General features: G+C 42.7%; 1 protein-coding gene across 1 annotated transcript in view; it reads left to right on the forward strand.

Moving 5' to 3' along the window:
* asic2 (acid-sensing (proton-gated) ion channel 2) overlaps window positions 1–24,412 on the forward strand; it is a 450,674-nt gene that overhangs the window by 412,665 nt on the left and 13,597 nt on the right. Inside the window, exons 4-6 of the mRNA XM_080488572.1 lie at window positions 10,020–10,147; window positions 19,658–19,808; window positions 20,135–20,191. Coding sequence (XP_080344698.1) covers window positions 10,020–10,147; window positions 19,658–19,808; window positions 20,135–20,191 — 336 coding nt within the window. The remainder of the gene's footprint in view (window positions 1–10,019; window positions 10,148–19,657; window positions 19,809–20,134; window positions 20,192–24,412) is intronic.

Genomic DNA, 24,412 nt, shown 5'->3' on the forward strand with positions numbered 1-24,412 from the left:
AACAAATTGTGAGTAAAAGAGATTGATTAAAAAAAAAAAAAAACAACTGCCAAAAATACCACCTCATAGAAATATTGGGCTAAGATGAATTTCAACATTTGAACCTGAATAATTCCACATGATCACCGGCGTGTTGCAGTGAAGCGGGTCCATCGCAGCTGTTAATGTGATTAGCTCAGCAAAAGGCAGAAAGGCAAGAAATTATGTTTATGGATATTTAATGTCATAGTATTCGTCGAGAAACAAATGGGTAAATATTAGTGTCGTGCAGTGAAGCACAAAAGAAGATGGATGGATTGTAACGGCGTCAGTGCCTCATCGGTCACGAAGCTCGCCTCACGTCACTAAATATCATCAAGTCACGTCACTTTGGCCCAAAGGAGGGCAAAACCTTCAAACGAAACAATCGCGTCTGAAAATGAGTCATTTCTGCCGTTTAAATTGATTTTCGTTGGAAGCTAAAACGAAAAGATTGACGCTTGATGTCAAATAGTGACTGAAACCAAACATGGCGGATAGTTTATATACGAGCGGCTGAACCCGGCGAGACGCTTCGCTGATGATCTCATATCATTCAATGTTCCCATCAGGCCTGAACCGGCTTCACTTTGTAGAGTTTGCATGTTCTTAATGTGCCTGTGTGGCCTTACTCTGGGAATTCTGGTTCAGTAGGTCAAAGGGACATTTAGACCCCGTTGAAGAACATTTCAAGTAAAAACACATCGTTTATGTTGATGCGTCGTTGATGCGGCAACATTTTGAAAATGATGTCCGTTTCCATGGAAACGGCGGACACAATGTTAATATGCCCGTATTCTCCGTTTGGACTTCTCGACTTTATTGTGTGAAAACTGAGATCTACCTAAACACTAAGGCTAATCTCCCTCTCATCGTTGAAATGTAAAGTCAGCATGAACAAAAAGAGGTGACGGAGGTCCAGAAGCATTTCGTCTGTGCAACAGATCCCGACTGATCTGCAGGATGGAGGACATTCTGCTCTGCTTTGATGCTTTTAAGTTATTGGTTCGCTCTTAGCTGATTGAATTTATTGCAGCTCCGAGCAGAATATACATCAAATCAGGTGTCCGACTGGAGTTTGGTTCTCATCTTTTGATCTCGTGCAGATGTCAAACTTCTCCTTTTGTTTTGTTTTTTTTTGGTTTCAAGCTTCGATGTGAATCACGAAACTGCAACTCAAGTCTATAAAAGTTCTTCCATTTTCTGGATGGGATATGAAACGCAAAATCCCATTTTTGTCAACCCAGATGTTTCTAACCTTTATTTCCCCCCCCTGGAATCACCTTGAGGTATTAGTTACAGATCCCTTCTAAGACGTCTGACACTCAAAACATTATATTAAAGCATAAAAAAAAAAACATGAGCAGGATTTCTAAACGTGTCAATCCAATCCGCAGAAATGGCAGCTCATCTGAGTTTCTATTGTCACACCTTCCTGATCACAGCCGCTCGTGTTTAAGCTGCAAAATGTCTGCAGGATGAAAGGGAAACCTTCAAACGCATCACAGCCGGAGACGCCGCGATGACACTGATGTCCCAGGGTTTTTTGTTTTTTTCTCCCTACGCAGGTTTGTTTTAGATCAACTCAGCACTCGTGTACCAAAAACTTGAAAACTTGACACTTCAGAGTTCCCAAGCAACCAATTAAAGTGTGCTCACTCACTTTATTTGCTGTTGACGTCTTGATGCAGATTTTGAGAACGTAGTGTGCTTGAACTGAGTTTTATCTGCATACATCAAGTTTGTTTTTTTTGGTTTTTTTTTTAATGCCTCCTTCTTCCTCTCTTTCCATTGGAGCCATTTTATTTGAATCCTTTCCTTGGGCTGATTGCTGCCTGCTTTGTTTGGGTGTATTGTTTTCTATCAGCTGCTTTGCTTGCACCCACATCCCCGAGTTTGTTTTTACCCCCCCCCCCCCCCCCCCCCTCTAACGAAGCTGCCGCCCTCTGTTTTATTTACAGCCACGGGACTTTGTAGGCAAACACCGACGGGACCCGTCACCGGGCCGAGCTGTTTTTCTGTTTGCCATCAACGTGTCATCCATCATTAAGGTTTTACACTTCCTCGCTTTCAGTGGAAAACAGGGAAGTGAGGCCCCGGAAAAAAGAAAAAAAAGCATTGGAGTGCGACGTTTTAAAATCTCGCCGCGTTTCTACCTGCCTGTAAATCAAAGCCGCGGTGAAAGGCACTCGGAGAGGATGTTTGCTCAACAGCAGGTTAAACCAAGTGCAGGGTGGAAGTGGGAAGCCCTTAATCATGTTTTTAATCTTCACTTCTCGTGTCGTTTCTTTGTTTTGCGCTGTCTGCCCCGCGCCGTGTTGCTTTTTACCCGGGGAACCAGTTCCAGGAGATAAAGGTGTCGCGGCATTTCCCTGGATGCCGCCTTCATTGGCAGCTGTTTACAAGGCTTTTTGGTTTCATTGACAGTCCGGCTGCGAATAGTAATTTAGCCTCTGAGCCTGCACAAACTAAACCCAAGTGCACCCGACAGCAAAATTAGAACGGCGGTGTTTTGTTCAATATATGGGAAAGACCTCAATTTGCTAAATGCGAGGTGACAAGTCGCCGCAGTGCAACGTGTGTTTTTAAACTGAACCGCTGCCCTTCTGCAGCTTGTTTTATCTAAAGAACAACCATTTAAATCCAAACTCTAAAGCACTAGGTTTAACAGGCTGAATGCTGTGGCAAAGCAGAAAGATGAAGAAATGATTAAATAGGAGGGCATAAATACTGTGACGCGGTCCTACTCCCAAAAAATATAGAAATTAGAATATTCTTTTAAATGGGATGCCTCAGCAACACTTTTTTAGCGATCAACTGTGAGTAGGAGCACTTTTTTATTGGGCTATGCATTGTTACAGCGTAGAGATGTCAGTGTTTCATAATGGAATTACAATTACCAGTTCCTTTAACTCGGGTTCACTGCCTCTGACGTCCAGCTTGTTGGTAACGTTTGATGAAGTCCAATGAGATCCTTCAATAGAGGAGGTTTTATTAAAAAAAAAAAAAGATTTTCTCTCCTTCACTTCCTATCTGGATCAGTTGTTGATAAAGCATTTTCACTTGAAACGTTATTGTACGAATGGAACCTAATCTCCTTCCGTCGCTAATGGGCAGACCCAGATATAGCGGGACTGTATGCAACCCTGAGTCATCATTACAACTGGAAAAACATGTAGACTCCCGAAGACAAAGACGGTATTACGCAATAAAACTCCGAAACAGCTCTAAAATATACCTCCGGGTGAGATTTCAAAAGTCAGAAAGGAGTTGTGGTAAAAAGCACATCACAGAGTGGTTGTAAGTTAAACTCCACCACTGGCATTATTAATTAATTGCTGTGTTTAAATAAGTCACAGTGGTGGTTTCTCTTAACTTTTTCCATCCGTGGAAGCAGTAATAGACCTGCTGTCTCTCCTCTGACTTTCAGCATTGGTGTTAAGCTTTTGTCTCCGGCAAAGAGGAGTTCTGTTATTCTGTTAAACTCGTCTTCACTGGAGGAGGAAGAGCGTATCGATCCTTTACGATCCGAGTCCTCCCGACAGCGTCATGAAAGACTGTAGGAAACTGTAGCCTGTCTGAGCTTCACCAGCTTTAATGTGTTAGACATAATAAAACACACTAATCAAATCAAGAGAAAACAATAGTGAACATTTTAAACACATTTAGACAACAAGCACATGGTGTGATGAAGGCATCAATCAGCCATAATATTAAGACCAATTACACAGTCTTGTCATTAGGTTGTGGAATATATTGGGCATGAAGTGCACACTTTTTGTCCAAAAGTTGGTGTGTTAGAAGCAGAAGAAAATGGGAAAGTGTAAAGATCTGAGCGAGCTTGACAAGGATGAAATTGTGACGGTGAGAATATCTCCAAAAACTGCAGCTCTGGTGGGGCTTTCTCGGTTTCAGCATCCATCAAAAGTCATCCGAGGTAGGAGAAAGTGGTGAGTCAGTGACAGAGTCATTTGCGGCCAAGGCTCACTGATACATGTGGGAAGGGAAGGCTGGCCGGCTTGGTGCAATCTTCAGACGAGCTCCTGCAGCAGAGCGCGATGCTGGTTACATCAAAATACACAGCACATCAAGTTGTTAAGCAGGTGCTCTTAAAATTACGGATGATTGGTGTAATTTCCACACTTCCACATATATATATTTATATATATATATATATATTTTTTTTTTTTTCTTTTAGTTGTCCAAGAAGTGACCAAGTTTTCCTTTAAACTTTCAGACCCTCATGATAAAAACAAACTTCTTCTGAAGTATGACTAGTAATGATCAGTGCGAGATGGAGAACGGAATGAGAAGTGATGCGGTGTGAAATACGCGGGGTGCTTTCGTCAGCATATAGATGTGCCTCTAGTTTATCTTTTAACATGCATCCACAGTCAGGCGTACGCCGCGTGCCCCAGTCGATGCGCCGCTCTTCCTCTCGTGCCCCCCCCCCCCCCCCCCCCCCCCCCCATTCGTGTTTACCCGCGGCGAGACGCCACTTGAAATACTGAAGGGGGACGGAGGTGAAATGTGAACACCGAGCTGCATTTATTCCCTGTCGTACGCGGCGCCGGGATCCCGGGTGCGATCGGATAGCATCACGGATTTAGTCCGCACCCCCCCCCCTTCCTGCTCCGTCGAGTCGTTCTCAGTCAAATGAGCTTGACGGCGGTGATGAAACACACAAGCATGGCTACGGGGAGCGAGCTTTGATTCTGCCGAAGCTCTGGTCAGACGGTGGGATGATGATATTCAGCAATCTTTTTGATCATCTTTTGATCGAGACAGCCGAATTGACTGGAGCACAAACAAGCACAGAGATCCCAGTTTGCTCTGATCTCTCTCTCTCTCTCTCTCTCTCTCTCTCTCTCTCTCTCTCACCCACACACATACATGCACTCGCACACTCTTGAGTCTCAATACCTAGAGTTTATTGTCTCACGTGTATTCCCACCTGGAAGAAGTCAAGCTTTCAAAGGGTCTCTTCCACAGTCCTACAGGATCAATGTGTAGAAGTCTTACTTAATCTCATCTTGGCATGCTGATTAGTGTTCGGCTCGCTCGTTGCGTCGCCTGTCGGCCATTTCGCATGAGCGTCTGACCGCTGCCACGACGGGAAACTGGCCGTTTATCAAAGCCGAAACAATTAGCGGATTGTTTTATGACGTGATTGAGTCATTTTAAAGGCAAACACTTGACTCGCCTTGCCTCTCAGGCGTGTGAATTTGCGGCGCGTGTGTGTTTCAATGGACATTGGGTTTCTGGAAATAGCTGTGGGTCTTGGACTGATTGCCAGACCACATAAATAATAGTCCTGATAGACATTTTTTTGTTTCCACAGCCTCCCAAAAAAGAACTAATTACAGTAATCTTTGGAGGGACATTAGACTCAGAACAACAGCAATAGATTGTACCGTCAGACAGAATATAATTTTGACCTGGCCCAGCCGGAAGTCAAGCCTCAGCCAAGAGGAGCCATGACCTCCATCACCGACTGCTCCCCTCTATAATTTGTCTTGTCTCCGTTATCCCTAGCTGAACACCATTCTCCCTCCAAATGCACCATTTCTTGCCTCTTTTAGCTCAAGTGCTCCGTAGAAACGATTTTTCACCAGACGTTCATTTACAAATAGATTTACAGTTAATTGTAGTTTGACTGCTTGTGCGTATTGATAAGAATGCAAAAGCACCAATCGAGTGTGGCTCATTGTGGCGCCTCGGGAATATTACTGCCGGGTTTGTGCTCGTTCTAATTTGTTGCGATATTACCCAGCGTTCACTGCAAACACCCGGTCAAATCAAGCGTGGGGATGTTTGCGTTGCAGGAAAGAGCTTTGAATGCCAAATGTGACACACACACGCACACGCACACGCACACACACACACACACACACACACACACACACACACACACACACACACACACACACACACACACACACACACCAGCTGGGCAAATATGCATATTGGCGAAGTGACCACATTAGTGCTGCTAATTAGTCGCCAGCGAAGTTGTGTTTAGCGAAGATGTCGCAGAGAATCGATTGAACTTCAAACATCTGCCTCCGTGAGCGCCGGCTATGTCAAAGATCGCCGACGGCTTTATCTTTTGTATTCATCCCCATGTTTCCCCCGATAAAACCCGTGCTAACAAGTATGTGTTGCGCAATCACACTGCGACAACATTTACATTTGGTCTCAAACTCCCACAAGTCCAACTTCGCTGCACGGACACGAGAGAGAGAGACGCAAAAACCAGCAACCAGGGATTTCTGTTTTCATGTTTTGTCGAGGCGACGGTACAAACTTTTAAAGAGTTCATTTTAATAAAGGAATATGTCACCCTGTTCAACACTATGGATCTTTTATGGGTTTTTCAGTGGCTAATTATGTAGAATCCAACTGTGCTCGGACTCCTAATGAGCCATTTGTCCAACATCTATTATGAAGATATATAGTTAAATATAATGTGTTTCCTTCAGAATACCACATTAACAGATTGAAGACATCACGGCCTTTAGAAATGATCTCTGACTTTGTTCTTTCTAGAAATATTGAGCTGAGAAATTAAACTAACATCCCCTTCACCCTCTTCAGACTCTCTGGATATGTAAATGCTGTTTATTTTCAGCCTCGTGTCGTCTCCCTCGCTGAACGGCCCACTCCTGGGCATCCTCTGTACATCTTTCATATAAGTTTCATAATGATGATTGCTGCTCAAGCTGCTTTCCATGTAGACGAGCCAGGAGTCAGATTATAAAATGTGCACATTAACTTTCATCTTCAAGCACATGGATATGAAATCAATTGGATATACTCAATTGCTGCGAGATGATACAGCAGGTCTCTTTGGATCAGACAGCAGAGGAAACATTTCTAGTGTATTTTAAAGGTGAACTCCGGGTTATTTACCTGCTTTGTGATTTCTCAAGGCTATGTGGCTTTTCTGCAGGTCTTCCTTTTTTTTTCTTCCCTGCAGTACAAAACCATGCGTTTGAAGCTATTTGCTGTCTTGTAGATCTCTCTGTACTCGGTGATGGACTGCTTCCTATTTGCTAGAATTGGCTTCAGATTGGATTAGATTTTATTCGTCACATACACATATAGTAGTATGGCAGTCAAATGCAGTGACTTTCCACCAGGCTTTATAAGTAGAAAATGGTTCAAATGGGTAAAACTATAGAAATGCAAAAGAAAAATACCAAATAATACCCAAATACAAATAGGTCAAATTGACATGTACACAGTGCAAAGTGTAGTGAAAGTGAGGACGTGCATTCACACAGAGAATGTGCAGCCTGTCTCATGTGCAACGTTGCAGTATGTATAGTTATGTGTTTATGAGACGCAAACTGGAGCCCGAGTCCGTCTGTTTTTCCCTTGATGAGGCGACGGTGTCGCCCCGAGCGCAGCCACTTGAACAGTTCATTGTGAGGCTGTTGAGTATCCTTCATCCTGCTCACCCTGGCCACACTCCCCCTTGAGTCTTGTACCCATGCTACTCTGCTGACTCTCTGTTCCCGTACCACTGGGGGACGTTTCCAGTCAGCACGCTCTCCACAAGAGTAAAAAAAAAAAATCCTCATGATGTTCAGAGGCACCCTGAACCGTCCTCTGAAACTGTATAAAAGAGGAGTGGTTGATACCTGTCAAGATTTCTATCGGCATTTCAGACTAACTCACTTTGCTCTGTTTGCGTCGGTTGCAAAGGTTTGTCCACAGACACAAGATGGCTCGGATGTCCCTGTAGCTCCCCAAGCTAATCCTATTGTAAATGAAGACGATGCAAATGGGGTGGGAAATTAATCTCACCTGACAGACACAAGATGTGTCCTTCTCCTCAAAGTGACTCTCAGAATATCCCACTCTTAATATATCGTCGTTCTTCGCATGAGTTCCATATTGACCCACAATTTCCTCTTGAACTGCTGTGCACGTACACAAGCCAAGAGTCCAATATAAAATGGGCACATTAGCTTTCCTCTTTGAGTACATGACTACAAAATCAATTGGATATGCTAAAGCCCTGCTAAATGATAAAACCTGTCTCTTTGGATCAGATAGCATAGGAATAGAGTCAATAAGTGAGAAACCCTCCCATCTTATATATTATATATTTTAAAGCAACTGTTAATTTAACCTGCTTAATTGCTCACTGTATCAATATGTAAGTTGCAACGTTGGCTTCTTTCTCTCTATTGCAGAGATTTGAACACAAACACGAAAGAGCAGAGTTGTAGCTTTTCAAGCCTACTCCCTTCTTAGATGAATCATTTTAAATGTTTAATTTTGGATTTAACACACACTAATGAACCAGTTGGAGATGAGCAAATGGTAACTACAATTAGAAATCAACCTCTTGGTGGTTTTAGAAGGATCTTCAGGTCAACGGTGTGTATTACAAATGCAGTTTCATTAATTATATCTCCACATTTGGATTACTTTGATTCAGAGGTGATGCCAAAAATTACTCGATATATAGACTGCACGCTATCTACATTTAATGGGACACACTGCAGGTTTGTCTTCTGCTCGAGCTCATTTAAGAGCAGCATCAACACTGACCACACTAATGCTCATGAAGCATGATCCTGGCATTGCGTGCAGTGTTTGAGTTTCTGCAGCCTTTCAGCCATATGCTGTAGAGCACACACCCAGATGTCACTCTGAGATCGCATGCTGCGTGTAAATGATGTCATAGAAATTAGAAGAGGCGGGAAGAGTGTTGACATTGTCAGCCAGATCCGAGAGCGCCGGGACAATATATCCTGAAAGACACGGCAAACAATGCGCAGAACATGACGAAGTCTGACGCACGTTCATAGAAAGTCAATAATCGGTCATCGTAGTACAGTCATGCTAGAGGCAGCTCTGGCTCAGGTGATAGAGTGAGTATTTTTCCAAACCCAAGGTTGGAGGTTCAATCACCAATCTGGCCATGTGTTAAAGCATCCTTGGGCATGACAATGAACCCCATATTGCTCCCATAGGGTGTGTAAGTGAATGAGTGTGTGATTGATCAGGTCAAGTGGTAAAATGTGCCACATAAGTAAAAAAATCCCATCACACTTATGCTTCAAAGCAGTAATCCTATGTGTGCACAATTTTTTACTTTATCTGATCGACTCAAAAACTCGACTGACACAGCGCGCATTCATTTTCAATACGTACACAAAGACACACACACACACAGCGCAAAAGAAGCATGTTTGATGCCCTCATTTATTTCTTAATATTAATGTGTCCAGGCTGTCGCAGTATCACTCACTGCAGATGTTTGATTGATGAGTCCATCACAGCGAGTGATGCGGCCGTGTGTCTGTGTGAGCAGTGTGTCGATTTGTGAGTCCAGTCGTGCTGAAAGGCTCCCAACGTCTTGGTTTCAGTGCACCCCAAGGTGTCCGCTCGGTCAGCTGGTATTGGGGCAAAGCTTTGATTGAATGTCTGGCAGCACATGACTGAAGGAGAGGACGAGGATAGAGAACATTATCGATCTCTCCGGAGACTGCTCTCTCTTGGCCCATAAATGTTATGGCTCTTTCCGTCCCTCTGTGTGTGTGTGTGTGTGTGTGTGTGTGTGTGTGTGTGTGTGTGTGTGTGTGTGTGTGTGTGTGTGTGTGTGTGTGTGTGTGTGTGTGCATAGGAGTGCTCTGAATGAAGGGATAAAGGTCTTTTCATCTATGGAGTCAGCAGCAATCCCTCTTCACTGCTTATGTTTGATGTCACGGCGAATGGGACGGCCCGTCTTGCAGAGTGTGTCATAATAAACGCAATCTTAAAAGCCCGTGGCTTTAAGTCGAAGGGCCCAGAATTCATTGCTGAAAGGTTACTTCAAAATTCTGTTTTTGGACTCTCCGTCTGCTGAGTGTAAACAGCTTCTTCTGCCCTCGAACTGTTTATCTGAACCAGCCAATGCATTTAATCCCCCCCCCCCCCCTCCCATTTGTTTATTGATGGAATAAATCAGCTAACTGGGTCTTTTCCGTCTCTTTCCCTTGCAGAGGACACGGCATTTGAAGCGGGAGTGCGTGTGCAGATCCACAGCCAGGCGGAGCCCCCGTTCGTCCACGAGCTGGGCTTCGGAGTGGCCCCCGGCTTCCAGACTTTTGTAGCCACGCAGGAGCAGAGGGTAGGTGTCCCTGACTTCCACCGATACACAGTTAATAGCTTTTTTTTTTTTTTTTAAACTCATTTCTCTTCGCCGGGATGTTTTTCACTGGTGAGCCACACATTCAACTTATCAGTAGGAGATAAGGACAAAAAAAGAAAGGAAAACACCATCGGTGATGAACAACCTCCCATGGCAGCCATGATGGGATTGTCTGCATGCATGTGTGCGGGCGGGCGGGGAGGCTTATAGCTGATTGTGTGTCCCAGTCCTCCCTGGATCCCTCATCCCTCATTTGGCCCCGGTATTCTCTCGGTGGAGGAAGACAGACAAATGATGAACTCCCTCGCGTTGTCTTCCGTCACTGGCTGTGACCTTTCTAGTCGAGAGGTTTTCCACTCGAGCTCCACTCCGTCACGCCGCAGCTTCAGTTCCATCTCACAAGGCCAGTATTAAAAGCTGTAGACTCACAGACACATGCAGCTGCTGGTATTTGATGGAGATAGCCTTTTCTCTGCTGACATTCGTCATCTTATCAAGGTTGTTTTTCCACATTCCCAAAAAAAAATTAATAAGAAATACTTGAGTAGCAGAAGCTCCTCTGAAAGGTTTCTTTTTCTATCCTACAATATCAAATCTGTCTGTTGTGACTTGTTGATGCCGTGTCAGTTGGCTGAGGCTATCAGCTCTGTCTTTCACTTTTAGCGGTCTAGCCTTTCTGTGTTTTCTTTAGTTTTACTCATCTGTCTCATTCTACCCTCTCCATGCCGAGCTGCTCGAGATGTATTGTCAGGCTCAGTAGTGGGAGTTGTCGGGATTGCCCTTCACTGAGCAGACAGATTCATGTCAAGAAGAAAATCACGGCCCTCTCACTTCTCAGACGGCCTCGGAGTCTGGCGCATCAATGATGTTTTGTTTTCGTTCGCCATTCCCTGTCAGTGCTCGCAACGCTTACAGTATGTCTACCAGCGGATTTACTTTGGCAAGTAAATATCAATCCCAGCTCTGACGATTAAAGCTTTTAAATAATTTGTCTCTCATCTCATCACGCTGCCAATTACCTCTATCTTTAGCTGCGACAGGCTGAACAGCGTTCACCAGTTTGTTTCAAACTTTGCCTGTTTGGTGCAGAGCCGGGACTGTACAGTTGGTTCTTTATAGCCCTTTGTGTGGAAAAAGACTGCCTGCCAGCAAAAAAAAAAAACTACACTGCCAGTCCAGAGAGAGAGAATAAAAACTGTATGTTTCGAGCCAAAAACCTAAACAATGAGTGTGGCTGTAAAGCTGCGGCAGGAAGCCTCGCTGTGATTTTGTAAATGACGGCTGTTGCTGCTGTAAGTAATCGGCTTACAGCGGACTTTTTATCTACGAACTAATTTCTTACACCTAATTTAACTGGATAAGTCTTGGATTGACACACGAGCAAATATCCTTCTAAAGCTGTGTGTGCCATTAAGATGCTTAAAAGCCGCCTGAAATACTTTATGATTTGATGAAAAAAATATGTGGAAGATGATGAAATCAAATGGCATAGAGTTTTAAAAAGAGACACATCCACATTTTGCAAATCATCTAAAATAATATGATTTTTCCATTTAAAAAGCTAAACCACACTGAGGCCTCTAATCTTGAACCAAGTCTCACGAGAGAATCAAGAGAGAAGCTGTTCTTTATCCTGGGCTGGTGATCGGATTGTTTTTTTTCAGTTTCACCGGCGCATGAGGCAAATGCACAGTTAAGCCATAATTTACATCGTGCATGATGACGCTGCATCATCTAGTGTTACGCACCACGTTTCCAGCTGAAGCATCGTCCACTCAGGACGGGACAATGTGCAACAAGTCCAATTCACATCAATCTGTGCAGAGGAGAGTGAGCGACACCCTGCAGGCTTCCATCTGTTTGACCTGTTGCCTTCCGGCAGGCGCTTCAGGTGCATCGAAACAAAAACAAACAGAAACTGTTTCCTTGCCGGAGCCATTACTGACCTTAACTCACACACTCACTGGTGATGTATGCTACATTTCTTTCTTTATTGCATTGTGAAAGGAGCAGCTACCTCATTTTGTAATACATGTATGATGCCAATTATAGGCTATTCTATTCTATTCTATTCTATTCTATGCTCAAATGATATGCATCAAACGCATTGATCATGTGCGGAATTATATATCCAGGAAGCTTAAATGCATAGCAAATGGAGTAATATCACTGATGACCTGTAGGAGCAGTGTTGTCCAGTATAGCTCATGTGCTACCAGCAAAAGGAAAAAAGAAGACGATATAACTTAGAAGGGACCGTGTAAAAGTGTGTAGGGAGAGATGTAAGTCTACGATATTACCTCAACTCACATGGGCATCAGGACAAAGAAGTGATAAAAAGTAATTGGGAGGACCATTGATCTTTTGTATTACACCACCCTAAATTACACTGCCCACTGCTGAATGTATTGCTTAACAACCACACCCATGTAAGGGACATACGGGAGTATGGAGGCAGTGGCACATGACAACGTTTCAAATGCAGATACCAATTTATGCGGGTAAAGGGAGTCTTATTTGTAGGCTCGCTCAATCTTCTCGACAGCCACTAAGAGTGTGTTTCATAGAGCCATAACTTGCACTAATGTCTGTCGAAGTTTGGGAGGATGTTCTGCCGTTCACTACGCTCAACTTTCTATTCCCCCTCTCTTTGGTTGACTGATCCAGGCGAGCATAGGGCCCAACAAACATCCCTTCAATAGGATTTCTGGCTCTTACCGCTGCACACTGTCAACTCCCCTGGCCATTCAAACTGTATTAAACTATTAGGACCAATCTGAGTGCACGAGTCGCATGCTGTAATTCACATGTTAAAGAAAATCCAGTCAAACCAATGACCAACCAACACAGACAGGATAAAGACCAAGAAATATAACGGTTGAATTTGCTTGGTCAGTCCTAGTATGAATAATGACAGATCAGATCAAATCTATTAATATACTTCATAGAGCATGCTGTTTGCATTCTGTGGATGATCAATTAATAAAAACACAATGAATAACATCTTGAGCAAACAAGGCTTTATCAAGTGATGAAAAGATATTGTTTCTGTGTTTTGTTGTTTTGAGTTCACCATGGAGTAACTGATTTATTTTCAATTCAGTTTTATTTATATAAAACTGAAAAATACAACAACACAGTCATCTCAGGGCAATTGTATGCCCAACAAGCCCACGTGAGCAAGCAAAGGAGACGGAACAGAAGGAAGGAAGAATATCTGCGAGTCTGTTTCTAGTCAGGGGAAAGAAAGTAAAGGGTAGAACAAATACAGGGAGTAAAAAGCAAAAAATAGATTGACACAAACAGACTATCATAAATCCACAAACCTCAAAAGAGAACCTCCCGAACTGGAACTGGAGCTGGATCCACACAAGAGAAGCCTGATGGCTGAAAGTTCCGCCTCCCGTTCGATTAATGAGCTACCACAAACGCAAAAGGCAATGTTGTGCTGTGGATTCGCACATGAAGATAAAGGAAGTTTATCAAAACCATCAAAAAAACAGCAACAGAAATGATTGCAAAACCTAAGAGGAGACAACTCTTTGCCTGACGTCCATCAGTAGAAGTTGTGTTGAGCCAAAATAACTGCAGCATCTTTGCTAAATATGTATTTTGTAGGGTTTTTTTGTGCGATCGGGAAACTGTATTCCTGATTCCTAACAGTCCTCAGCACTGTTAAATAGATATTAGTTTGTGTGTCTTTCACACACAGTGTTCACTTTGGGTGTGTGTGCAATATCAGGCTTGGGCCCATTTTTATGTGCGCACACACACACACACACACACACACACACACACACACACACACACACACACACACACACACACACACACACACACACACACACACACACACACACACACACATTTCCTGCCATGTCGCTGTGTTTCTCGTGGTTATACACCAATGTGAATCAAAGACAAATACTTTAAATTATTCTTTCGAAAAGTAAGATATCCCAGTGGCACCCAATGCAAAGCAGCTACTACAAGTCCAGAAGTAGTTACTATAGAGTAGTGCCAAAGACAATAACTTTCCACTACATCCTAGATGATGTGATTTTCACCGTCATTGCAGACACGCTTAATAAGAATGGATGGCACTGCAGAGAAGTCAGTGATGTATTTCAGTTTGAGTTTAAAAGACTTCCCTCCAACAAAATCCAGCTGAAATCTCACCTCCGTACATCACAGCTCCGTGCGAATCAGAGACACAGAAAAGTACCTCAGCGACGGGCAGGAGAGAGAAGAAGAGTGAAGAGGAAGAAGAAGAAAAAGATCCATCCCGAGATGGTTAGGCCTCTTGGGTAATGAGCCTCCAGGGTTTCTGTCTCAGCTCATCTGTCAGCCTGGTTGTGTGACCGACGGGGCGAGGACGGACCTCCAGCTCTGCCTGCCCGCCGCAAAAACACTGCCACTAGCCCGCTCACCGGGGGGGGGGGGGCACAGCGGCAAATGAATGCAGGCGTGCACTTTGCATCACAACTACCGGGAAGAAACCTCCCCCTGTGAGAAGTTCCCACCTGTCTCTCCAGGCTTCTTCTCCTCCACTTTCAAATCTGTCCAGAAACATTTGCTCTAATGATGATTGCAGTGAGTATCTGGGGCGAAGACATTAAAATGGATAGAGATCAGTTTGGTTGTGACTTTGACAAAGTGCTAAATACACAGAATACAAAGCCCGGTGGTTGAAGGAAGGCTATTTAAGATTTCAGCTCTCCAGACACAGAAATTGCCCTTCGGAGGGCTTTTAAGTAAAGCAAAAAAGGGCACGGTGTCCCATATGGTTAAAAAAAAAAAGTAATTCTTCTCGAGGATACAAAAAAAAAAAGAGAAAAGTGTCCATGCTGCCATTATTCATTCAATACCTTTTGAGTCCTGCTTGGGGCCTTTGTGTTGTGGTTTACGTCAGTCCTACCTGGAGGGATAAAAAGACAGAAATGACAGCAATTTTCTTTGGGAGAGCTCGGGACTCCTTTTGTGTACCGATTCCTTGCTGAGACCGGCTTCAACCAAAGAGATGACTCACGCGGCGCTAACGCCCTCGCCTCACCGTAACCCAACTTTTGTTAACACCGCCCCTCATTTCTCTCCAGGCTGGAACGCCACAATAAAGCACTGCTCTGGTACATAAGGGGAACAGAGCGTTGATTAATAACACACTGAGTAGGGCACAGGCCTCGGCTCTTATTAGATAGACTATAATCAGGTCAGCGCGTCTGAACACATTGAAAAGTGATATTGAGCACCCCGGATTATCTGATTACAGGGGAATAATCAGATCTGGCGTCAGCCGCGGTCGACTCTCGTTAGGCCAGAAGTGAAGATTAGCCGAGGTGTGAAGGTGAATTTAAAGGTTAAGAATTGCCGAGGCGCACCCTTCTTAAGTCTCCCGGCAAAATGAATAGCAGCTTGATGTTGGTGCTCATCACTCGTGCTGACGTGTTAGAGGGCATTATAATTATCACAGGAGACATCATAGCCTGGGACGGCGAGAAGCTTCTGGAGGCTACATTCCCCCTTCAATAAAAAGGGGCTTTTTCTTTGGCCCATATGTGACCCATATTAGATTTTTTTAATGACAAAGTCCAAACTCTCATACGTGGTCCTAAATCAGATAACTATCCCTTATCTGCTCAATTGAAGTGAACCGGCACCATTCTAAGTAGCATCATAGACATACTGTGTATGAGGAGACGTTTCATTAACTGCCACGGCCTGTTGGAGCTGAAATGAGCGCGACTGCGTTCTTGGACAAGGACCGAACTCTCCTCCAGTCGGTTCATTCATATCATTAGGAAAGCTTCACATAATTAATATAATCCACTGAATGTTCAATTCATTTTCACCCGATTTACACAATTTAGAGAGATAATGACAACAATGCTGCTTATATTTGACTTTTCAACTGTTTTTATATGAGGACAGATGCAGTACGTCCGTGAATACAATGAACTGCGGCCTTCCTCTCCACAGACGAGTCCCATTGTTTAAATTAGAATGATTAACGTACTTGAGCGTTAGGAGCCGGATTGTTCTCAGCGTTGGAGAGGTGACTCCGACAGCGTTAAACCTTCTGCAAGTAGAGCTGACAACATGACCTGACAGGGCGGCGGGGCTTCAAATCCCGTCACCGCTAAAAACAAGCCGATCGCAGCCAAGTTTCACCTGGCAGGATGTTGTCATTTGCCTCATCCAAAATAAAAAAAAATAAAAATATGGAGCTCTTTGGCAGGAAGGCGGGAGCTGCTACGCTCGGTAAGCACTGCGGCGACAATGAGCGGCGGGTGATGGGGACGGCGCGCGGCTGGACCCCATCGCCTCGCCGCTGCGGAGCAGATGGGCCTCCGCGCCGCTCCGCCCGGTGTCCCTCATCCTTCATCTGTTGTCCCGGCGCTCCGAGCAGCGGGAGCAGGAGGAGAACATTTGTGCGCGTATCACCGGGCGCCGTGGGATTCTTCCGACAGACTCTGGCTATCTGTTGAATTGTTTCCCGCGCCGCCTGCTTTTGTTGCGAGGCTCCTCTGCTCCTCGGTACTGGCCGAGTTTCAATAGCCGGGGAATGCGTTTTTCGGAGAGCTGCTGTCATTATCCATCCACATTGTGGGCGCGGTGCGTGTGTGTGTGCGTTCCTCGAAGCCTGCAGTTGAAAAAAAAATAAAAAATTGCATAAATCCATCCACAAATGTGTTAAATATTTATTCCTGCTGGCTAAGAAACATTAGCGCTCGCGATTTTATGCAAGTAATTGGGTGAAGTCTAAATACTACGAGTCTGTGTACTGTGGAAGTAAATCCTACCACAGAAGTAGGTCTCTCTTGACATTTAATCCCCGTTTTATACAACAAAGTTTTCAAGTACACGACAACGGTGCTCGGAGCCACTGAAAACACAACTTTTTTTTTTAAATGGTGGAACTTATCGAAAACTGTTTCCATGCTAACAAATGAAAAATGCCACTTTTTTGGGGGGGGGGAAACGCTGCTACTGCACATGCTCAGTAGGTGGACAATAAAACAATGTTTCCTCCAGAGTGTCACGACACCCAGTCCGAATTCGAAGTTTGTCGCCCGTCCATACAAATGCCGGTGTACTCGCCATTGTCATCGTTCAGAGCATATTGTGTACGGTTTCATTCCAAAAACAAAACGGCACCACCCCGTGACCTGGCGTGCCACTACACCGTGCTCAAGATTTTCTACTGTTTCCATGTAAACTGATACCGTTTTCAAAACGTTGCTGCGTCGACGTGAGCGATTTCTGAAAGAAAAATGCAAAAAAAACTATTGAACTGTGGCATTAACCGGGCCTCAGACAACCTCCATCATGTCTAATGTTCCTGTTCCTGTTCATACACACAATCCCCACAAACCCCTGCTACCCGACTGAAGTATCCCAACGTTGAGGATCGCATTCAAGGTGTGGAAAGGGATGAAAAAATAGACAATAAATAAGATATCATGAAGCAATAAACAGGGACAATTCAGTTATGAATTTAAAATGGGTTTTTGTTTTTGCGTTAGGCAGCAGCGAAGGGAATTGAGGACATGGGGTAACGACGGGTTTTCATCGGGAAACGTACGGGAGGATCACAGCTGTTTGCGAGCGCGAGAGGATTCAGCAGATAAAAGGACATCTGGTCGGATCCTTTATTCCTTCCTTCTCACAGCCGCAGCCACCTGTTTCCCTGAAGAGATCTGACGTCCCTCTGCTGAACCGTAATAGACTTGCACCACACCACATTTATTAAGGTCTGGTTCCAGATATTATCCTAATGTTTCATCTGAGGATACTATCTGAGACGTTTGTATTCTACAAACTACCGGCTTTTTCCACTGGGGTTCTTGGAAAGCGACTTTTTGGGGTTTTTTGTTAGTTTTTTTACCTGGGTCATAAGCGACCAACGTTTATGTTAATGTGAGTGTATTAGGAGTATATTAGGCTGAGTCTGTCAAACATCAAGGTCGAGGTAAACTGTCTTATCCCAGAGTGGTTCAGTCAGCAGTAAAACAGATATAATAGAAAACAGCACTCATACAATACACTGTAAACACTGATACATGTATTTACGGTTGTGGAGCAACCGGAGCGCCTGAGGTTCTTTTCATGGCTCTGGTTCTGTTTAACTCGTTGAGGTTGTCGAGTGGGTAACGCGTGAACTTTTTACGACACTTTGTTTGTTTTTGACGCTGACTGACTAACAGACATTGGAAAAAGTCAGAAGAGATTCAATAAAATGATAAAACACTCTCATGACAGTTAGACCAATGTTCAAACTCCTCAGTTTTCTAGAATAAAGTACTGGTTGGCTGGTTTAATAAAATATAATGGAATAAAACCAGAAATGTAATAACTGGTCGATAATGTCACAAAAGTTGCGGAACTCAAAATGTAATTACAAAAATGTAATAAAATCCATAATGTAATCACTGTCAATAATATAATAAGACTTAACAAGAATTTAAATGTGATCTTAATATGTTTAGTGCTCATACATTATTTTGTACGGCGAATAGGAGAAATAGATTTCAGATTATAGAGGACAGAAGACTATAAATAATTTGGGCAACAGAAATACATAAATAGCATAAAATGTTTAAAGATATACGTATAAATAAATAGTCCAAACTTTTAGAAGTCGTGTTTTCAGTGTTTTTTTAAATTGAAGTAGTGCAAACCATAAATCATTAACTCACTTTATGATGTTATGCAATTATTACAGTATTATGGTGAAAATATTTTGCCTCCCTGATAGATATTAAAAAGTTTTAAGTTTTAGGCTTGTTAAATTATTGACCAGTTATTACATTTGGACTTTTATTGCATTATATTTTATAACAATTTGGACGACTTCCTGAAATCTATGCACATTTCTTTTTATTTTGCCACTTTCACACTGAGGAAGGAGTCAGCGCTCTGCTGACTGAAGCCGTGATCAATACTTCAGACATGTAGAAGCGACGCAATCACTGTTTCGGGCTTTGTTCTTTCCAGACAGCGTGCGAATGAGTCTGAGAAGATCCTCCATGCCTCCGTTACCTCCGAAGGCAAACGAGGAAGGAATCTATTTTCTCCTGGACTCCCAACAACTCCCTCAATACAGACATGTTAGAAATACATCTGCCAACTGTTAAATGTATGATGTTACTGTGAAAAAGGGAGTTAAACGCCTCATCGACAGCTTGAAGCTGCTTTTTTTTTTTGTTATGTTAAAAGTCAGAAATCCTTTGCATTTAAGCAAATGTGAAGACGGTGTGTGTTACAGTGGGTTTTGCGAGAACTGTATGAGTCTTTATAGGGACACTATATTTTTTATTACAGAAGAACATATATTGTAGATGGCAACCGCCATGCCAGGGTGTGTATTTACAAAGAAAAATACGTAAATAAAATAAATAAAAAATGATTGTACTGCTGTTTTTCTTGGAAATGTGCCTGCACTCCACTGTGTGCGAATCATGACATTCATTTCCTGTCTCCTTCCTGCAGCTGACCTACCTGCCGCCCCCGTGGGGGGAGTGTGAATCCAAAGCTCTGGAGTCGGGCTTCTTCCAGGTTTACAGTGTGACGGCCTGCAGGATCGACTGCGAGACGCGCTACATCGTGGAGAACTGCAACTGCAGGATGGTGCACATGCCCGGTGAGTGGCAATAGAGGAGAGAGGTGAGACTGGCGGCGCGGCGGGGGATGATGTATTGGACGTGCATTCATATCGAGGCGTTTCCAGCAAGGGTTGGCAGTATTTTTTACGTGGGATTAAACATCGCAGAGGCCTCGTATTGATATGAGCAGTCAATAGTGGATTTGGGTGTCGGCGTTTTTCAAAAAGCTGCAGGATTAAACGTGGGGAGAGAGGAGAGGGCGCCGGATTGCTTCGCCCATCGACTTGTTTACACTCTGTTGACTCCAAAAGTTTGTGTCTAAACACTGTGATTGAGTGGAGTGCTCTGTTCTCACTCCTCCCAGGCGACGCGTCGTACTGCACACCTGAGCAGTACAAAGACTGCGCCGAGCCCGCCCTCGGTGAGTCTGCACACGCACACGTGCACGTCCATCACACACACACACACACACACACTTCCTAAATGCGAGTTTACGACCGATTATTGCCTCTGCGGAGGATTTGAGTATCTGCTGCTGTTGACACAGAGATTTAATGCTGAGCCAGCTTTACAGATGAGCAACACTTAAAGAGTTTTAAGCTCCGCACGGCTCCAGTTAAAGCCATTGGAATGGTTTGAAAATGGAAAGTACATATTCTGTGTACTTCATAGTTTCCCATGCTGTACTTGAATATCTAGTTTGTGGAAACTTTTCACTGGCATTTATTTTCCTGCTGCAAAGGGGATTCGAACCGTGTTCCCACGCTCAGGGTGGTTCATATCATTTAATCCCTTCAAGAAAAATCAGTTGTTCTTATGTACAAATGTTAATGTTTTAAACCACAATGACGAATAACTTATAAAATATAGAAAGTTGTGTATATATAAAACATAAATGTCCATTACCAGTTGAATTTTCTGATTGTATTCCAGTCAAATGTAGTTTGACACACTGTTGTACAGCACAATTTTTATTGTACAATAAATACAATATAATAAGCATAATGTTTAATATTGTTTCATATTAGATATTGCAATACACATATGGGCTGTTTTTCAATTAATGATCATGTTGATTTTAGTTGATTTTTTCAAATTCTACGAATTTCCCTTTGGGATTAATGCTTTTTGTCCTATTCTATTCTATTCTATTCTATTCAAAAGCTTATTTTACTATGAAAACTAATAGTTTTGTCTGTTTCTCTATATTAGTGACATGTTTTTTTATAATAAAAATATTTTGAGATCTTTTTTTTTAATGATAAGATAAAATTTTATTAATATTTGTTTTGCTTAAACAAAGAAATTAATATAACACACACATTTTATTTTCATAAAAACATCGAAAGCAATGAAAGCAATACACTTGCATTAAACAAGTTAATTACTTGAAGTTTGAAATGTTTTCCAGTTTACATTTATATTAGAATTATATGTGACATGAATTAAATTAAATCATATTCAGTTTTTAATTTGATTGTACTTACTCACATGATGATGGATCAGATTCACAGCAGTCAAGTCTTATTCAACAGGGAAGTTTGAAGGCTGAGGGAACAAAATATAAAGGCTGACATTTTATCATGTGGCAAGTTATCACATGCCTCACTTAATTATTTATTTTTGAAGATATGAAATGAGAATTTCTGCCTATTCAGACGTTTGGGTTAATGAGGGTCAATAAAGGATTAATGACTCATGTTGTGTTGTTTTTACTTCTTTAAAGTTCCAAGAGAAACTGAATCAGCATTTCTTTTCTTCAAATAAATCATCTTTCACTAGATATTGTGATTTATGGAGCTGATAAACTTCTGAAACGTCTTCAGTCAATCTGCTGAACAAATCAACAGAAAGCAAGTAAACACAGAGACGGAGTTGGAGCATTTTCAAAAAGTTGCATTTTCTGCCATTTAAACGGACATGGATCGTTACAAAATGTTGCATTTTCTGCTCTTTACATGGAGAGTAATTTCAAAAAGTTCCACCTTGGGAACCTTTTTCCAACAGTTGCCCTGGCCTCTGTTTAGTTTGGCGAGATCGTTTTCAAAAAGTTGTGTTTTCTGAGCGTTTACACAGAGTCAAAGAGCTTTCAAAAAGTTGACTTTTCCCTCTTTAACACTTGGACAGAGTGCTTTCGAAAAGTTGCGTTTTCCCTTGTTTAGACAGAGACGGGTGGAGAATTTTCAAAAAGTTGGGTTGTAAACGGTGTCAGATCATTTTTGTTCGTCCATTGGTTGCATTTTTGAAAAGTTGCCATCTCCCTGCGTGTTCAAAAAGTAGCCTTTTCAGTGGCTCTGAGCGCCACTGTCATGTAAACAAAGCCACAAGTTGAATAATATGTGCTGCCATCTGCTGGTGGATCACAGAAGTTGCCGTTGAGCTCCGCTGGAAAGTTCACGGGCGTACCCGCCGAACTCTCCTCTGATTTATCAAGATGAGTCATCTGAATATTTCGCAGTGTGTGTGAAGGGCTCATCAAGTCTGCCACCATCATCAGGCCAGACAGTGTTAGAGTTCAATTTAATGCATGGAGAGTCGCAGAGATAATGCTTCATATTTTCTGCATTGAAGCAAATTATACAACCACGTATATAAAAGGATTTCACCAGCCTGGGTTTTTTTTTTTCCGTCAGTGTCACAATTTGACATCAACTCTTCCGGTTTGATTAAATACAGACACATTCTGCTGATGAAGATAATCATCTGACTCTTTTTTTTTTTTTTTTTTTTTTTTTTACTTTTTGTTCAGACTTTTTATGAAGCTGCTCCCAACACCTCTGAGTAATATATCATAGTATTCTCACAAGGGACTTATGAAAGTCAGATAACGCTGAAACTTTGGTATTTTATCTAAATGAAATTCCCCAGATAGCACTTAAGAGTGGAGCTTTTTACCTTTTGAAGCCAGCAGGGTGTTGAAGAGGTGTTTCTTTCCATTCTTTGCCGGCGTGTGACGATTTTGTCGCGAAAGGCCGACGCGTCAAAAACGGCAGGCAGGTTACGCACTCGCAGTGTTGTAAAACGTTAAGACACACGAAGCGTGACTCAGCCAAATTACCGAGTAGGTGGTATCTCATGTAAGTCAGCTGAGGAAGAACAGTGTAATATGAGAAAATAGGACTGTGGGACTCGATAGCAGGAACCCAGTGGATTTATTATTTTTAAATATATAGAGTCTTTTTAAGCTTGAAATGGTGACTTATGTGTAAAGTTCTGAAGAACATTTTTTTAATATACATAAATAGGCCGCGCGATGGCACAGTGGCTAGCGCACCCGCCTCACATTAGCAGTCTACTGACTTGTAATACCACTCGGCACCACAAGGCGAGTCGTCGTAGTTTCCGATCTGCCCTCGGGACTATTAAAGAATCAGCAGCAGGCTGGTAGATCGAACAGTCAAGATCAATAACAGATCGAATGCTAAAGCGACTCACTACTGCCACCCACAGCACATAAGTGGTACTGCTGAAATGTCACATGTTGTACCTTTAATGGCCGTATCGCTCGTTTCTGTTTTATCTCAGTTTGGGGAAGCAGGAAGCTCATAACTACAGTTGTGTGCGAAAGTCAGGGCGCCCCTTTAAAAAATATTTTATATATTCCTAAATTTATATTCATATCTATAGTCTCTCTGGTACATGGGGGGGGGGGGGGGGGGGAGATGATATTATCAGGAAACATTAAAGCATAGTGACATTTAATTTTACAAATTGAACAAAATTACAAAAATAAAAATAACATCACTTTGGCATGTGTGAAGGTCGGGGCACCCTGAGAGTTATAAAGTGTCAGATTTTATTTACAAGCTCAGACCTTCACCAGCTCATTAGTCCTGAAGCATGTGTCAACCGTTGTCATTAGGGAGCGCCAGCTGGTGCCAATTTCAGGGTTTCTTAAATACGGCGACTCCGCAAACACTCAGCAAACCCCGGGTTTCTCGAAGAAACGAACACCTTGCCAACTGTTAAAGATGGGGGTGTTGCAGCCAGTGGGACAGGGAGCTTTGCTCGGGCGGAGGATTCCGTTCAATACCGGCAAATCCTGGAGGCAGATATCACAGCATCTGTACAGAAAGCTGAAGCTGAAAAGAGGACGGCTTCTACAACAGGATAACGATCCTAAACGTACCTCAAAATCCACCATGGACCTACCTCAAGAAACGCAAGCTGAAGGTTTTAGAACGGGCCTTCACAGTCTCCACATTTAAACATCTTGGAAAATCTGTGGGTCGATCTTAAAAGAGCTGTGCATGCAAGACGACCCAGGAATATTGCAGAAGTGGAAGCCTTTTGCAAGGAAGAATGGGGGGAAATTCCCAAATAATAGAATCCAGAGTCTTGTAGTTGGTTATAAACAGTGTTTACAAGCTGTGATATCTGCCCAAAGTGATGCTTTTTTTTTTTGTAATTTTGTTCAATTTATAAAATAAAATGTCACTATGCATTAATGTTTCCTGATAATATTGTCTTTTTTCCCCCATATACCAGAGAGACTATAAATATGAATATAATTTTTTTTTATATACGTATATAAACTATACTGTTTTTAAAGGGTTTCCCTGACTTTCGCACATGTGAGCTGACATTGTTCACGCTATTTATACCTTCTTAATCTGCCTCAAGTCCAAAAATGTTGGCACAA

The sequence above is a fragment of the Lipophrys pholis genome (genome assembly GCF_963383615.2).
Source record: "Lipophrys pholis genome assembly, chromosome: 19".
Taxonomy (NCBI): Eukaryota; Metazoa; Chordata; class Actinopteri; order Blenniiformes; family Blenniidae; genus Lipophrys; species Lipophrys pholis.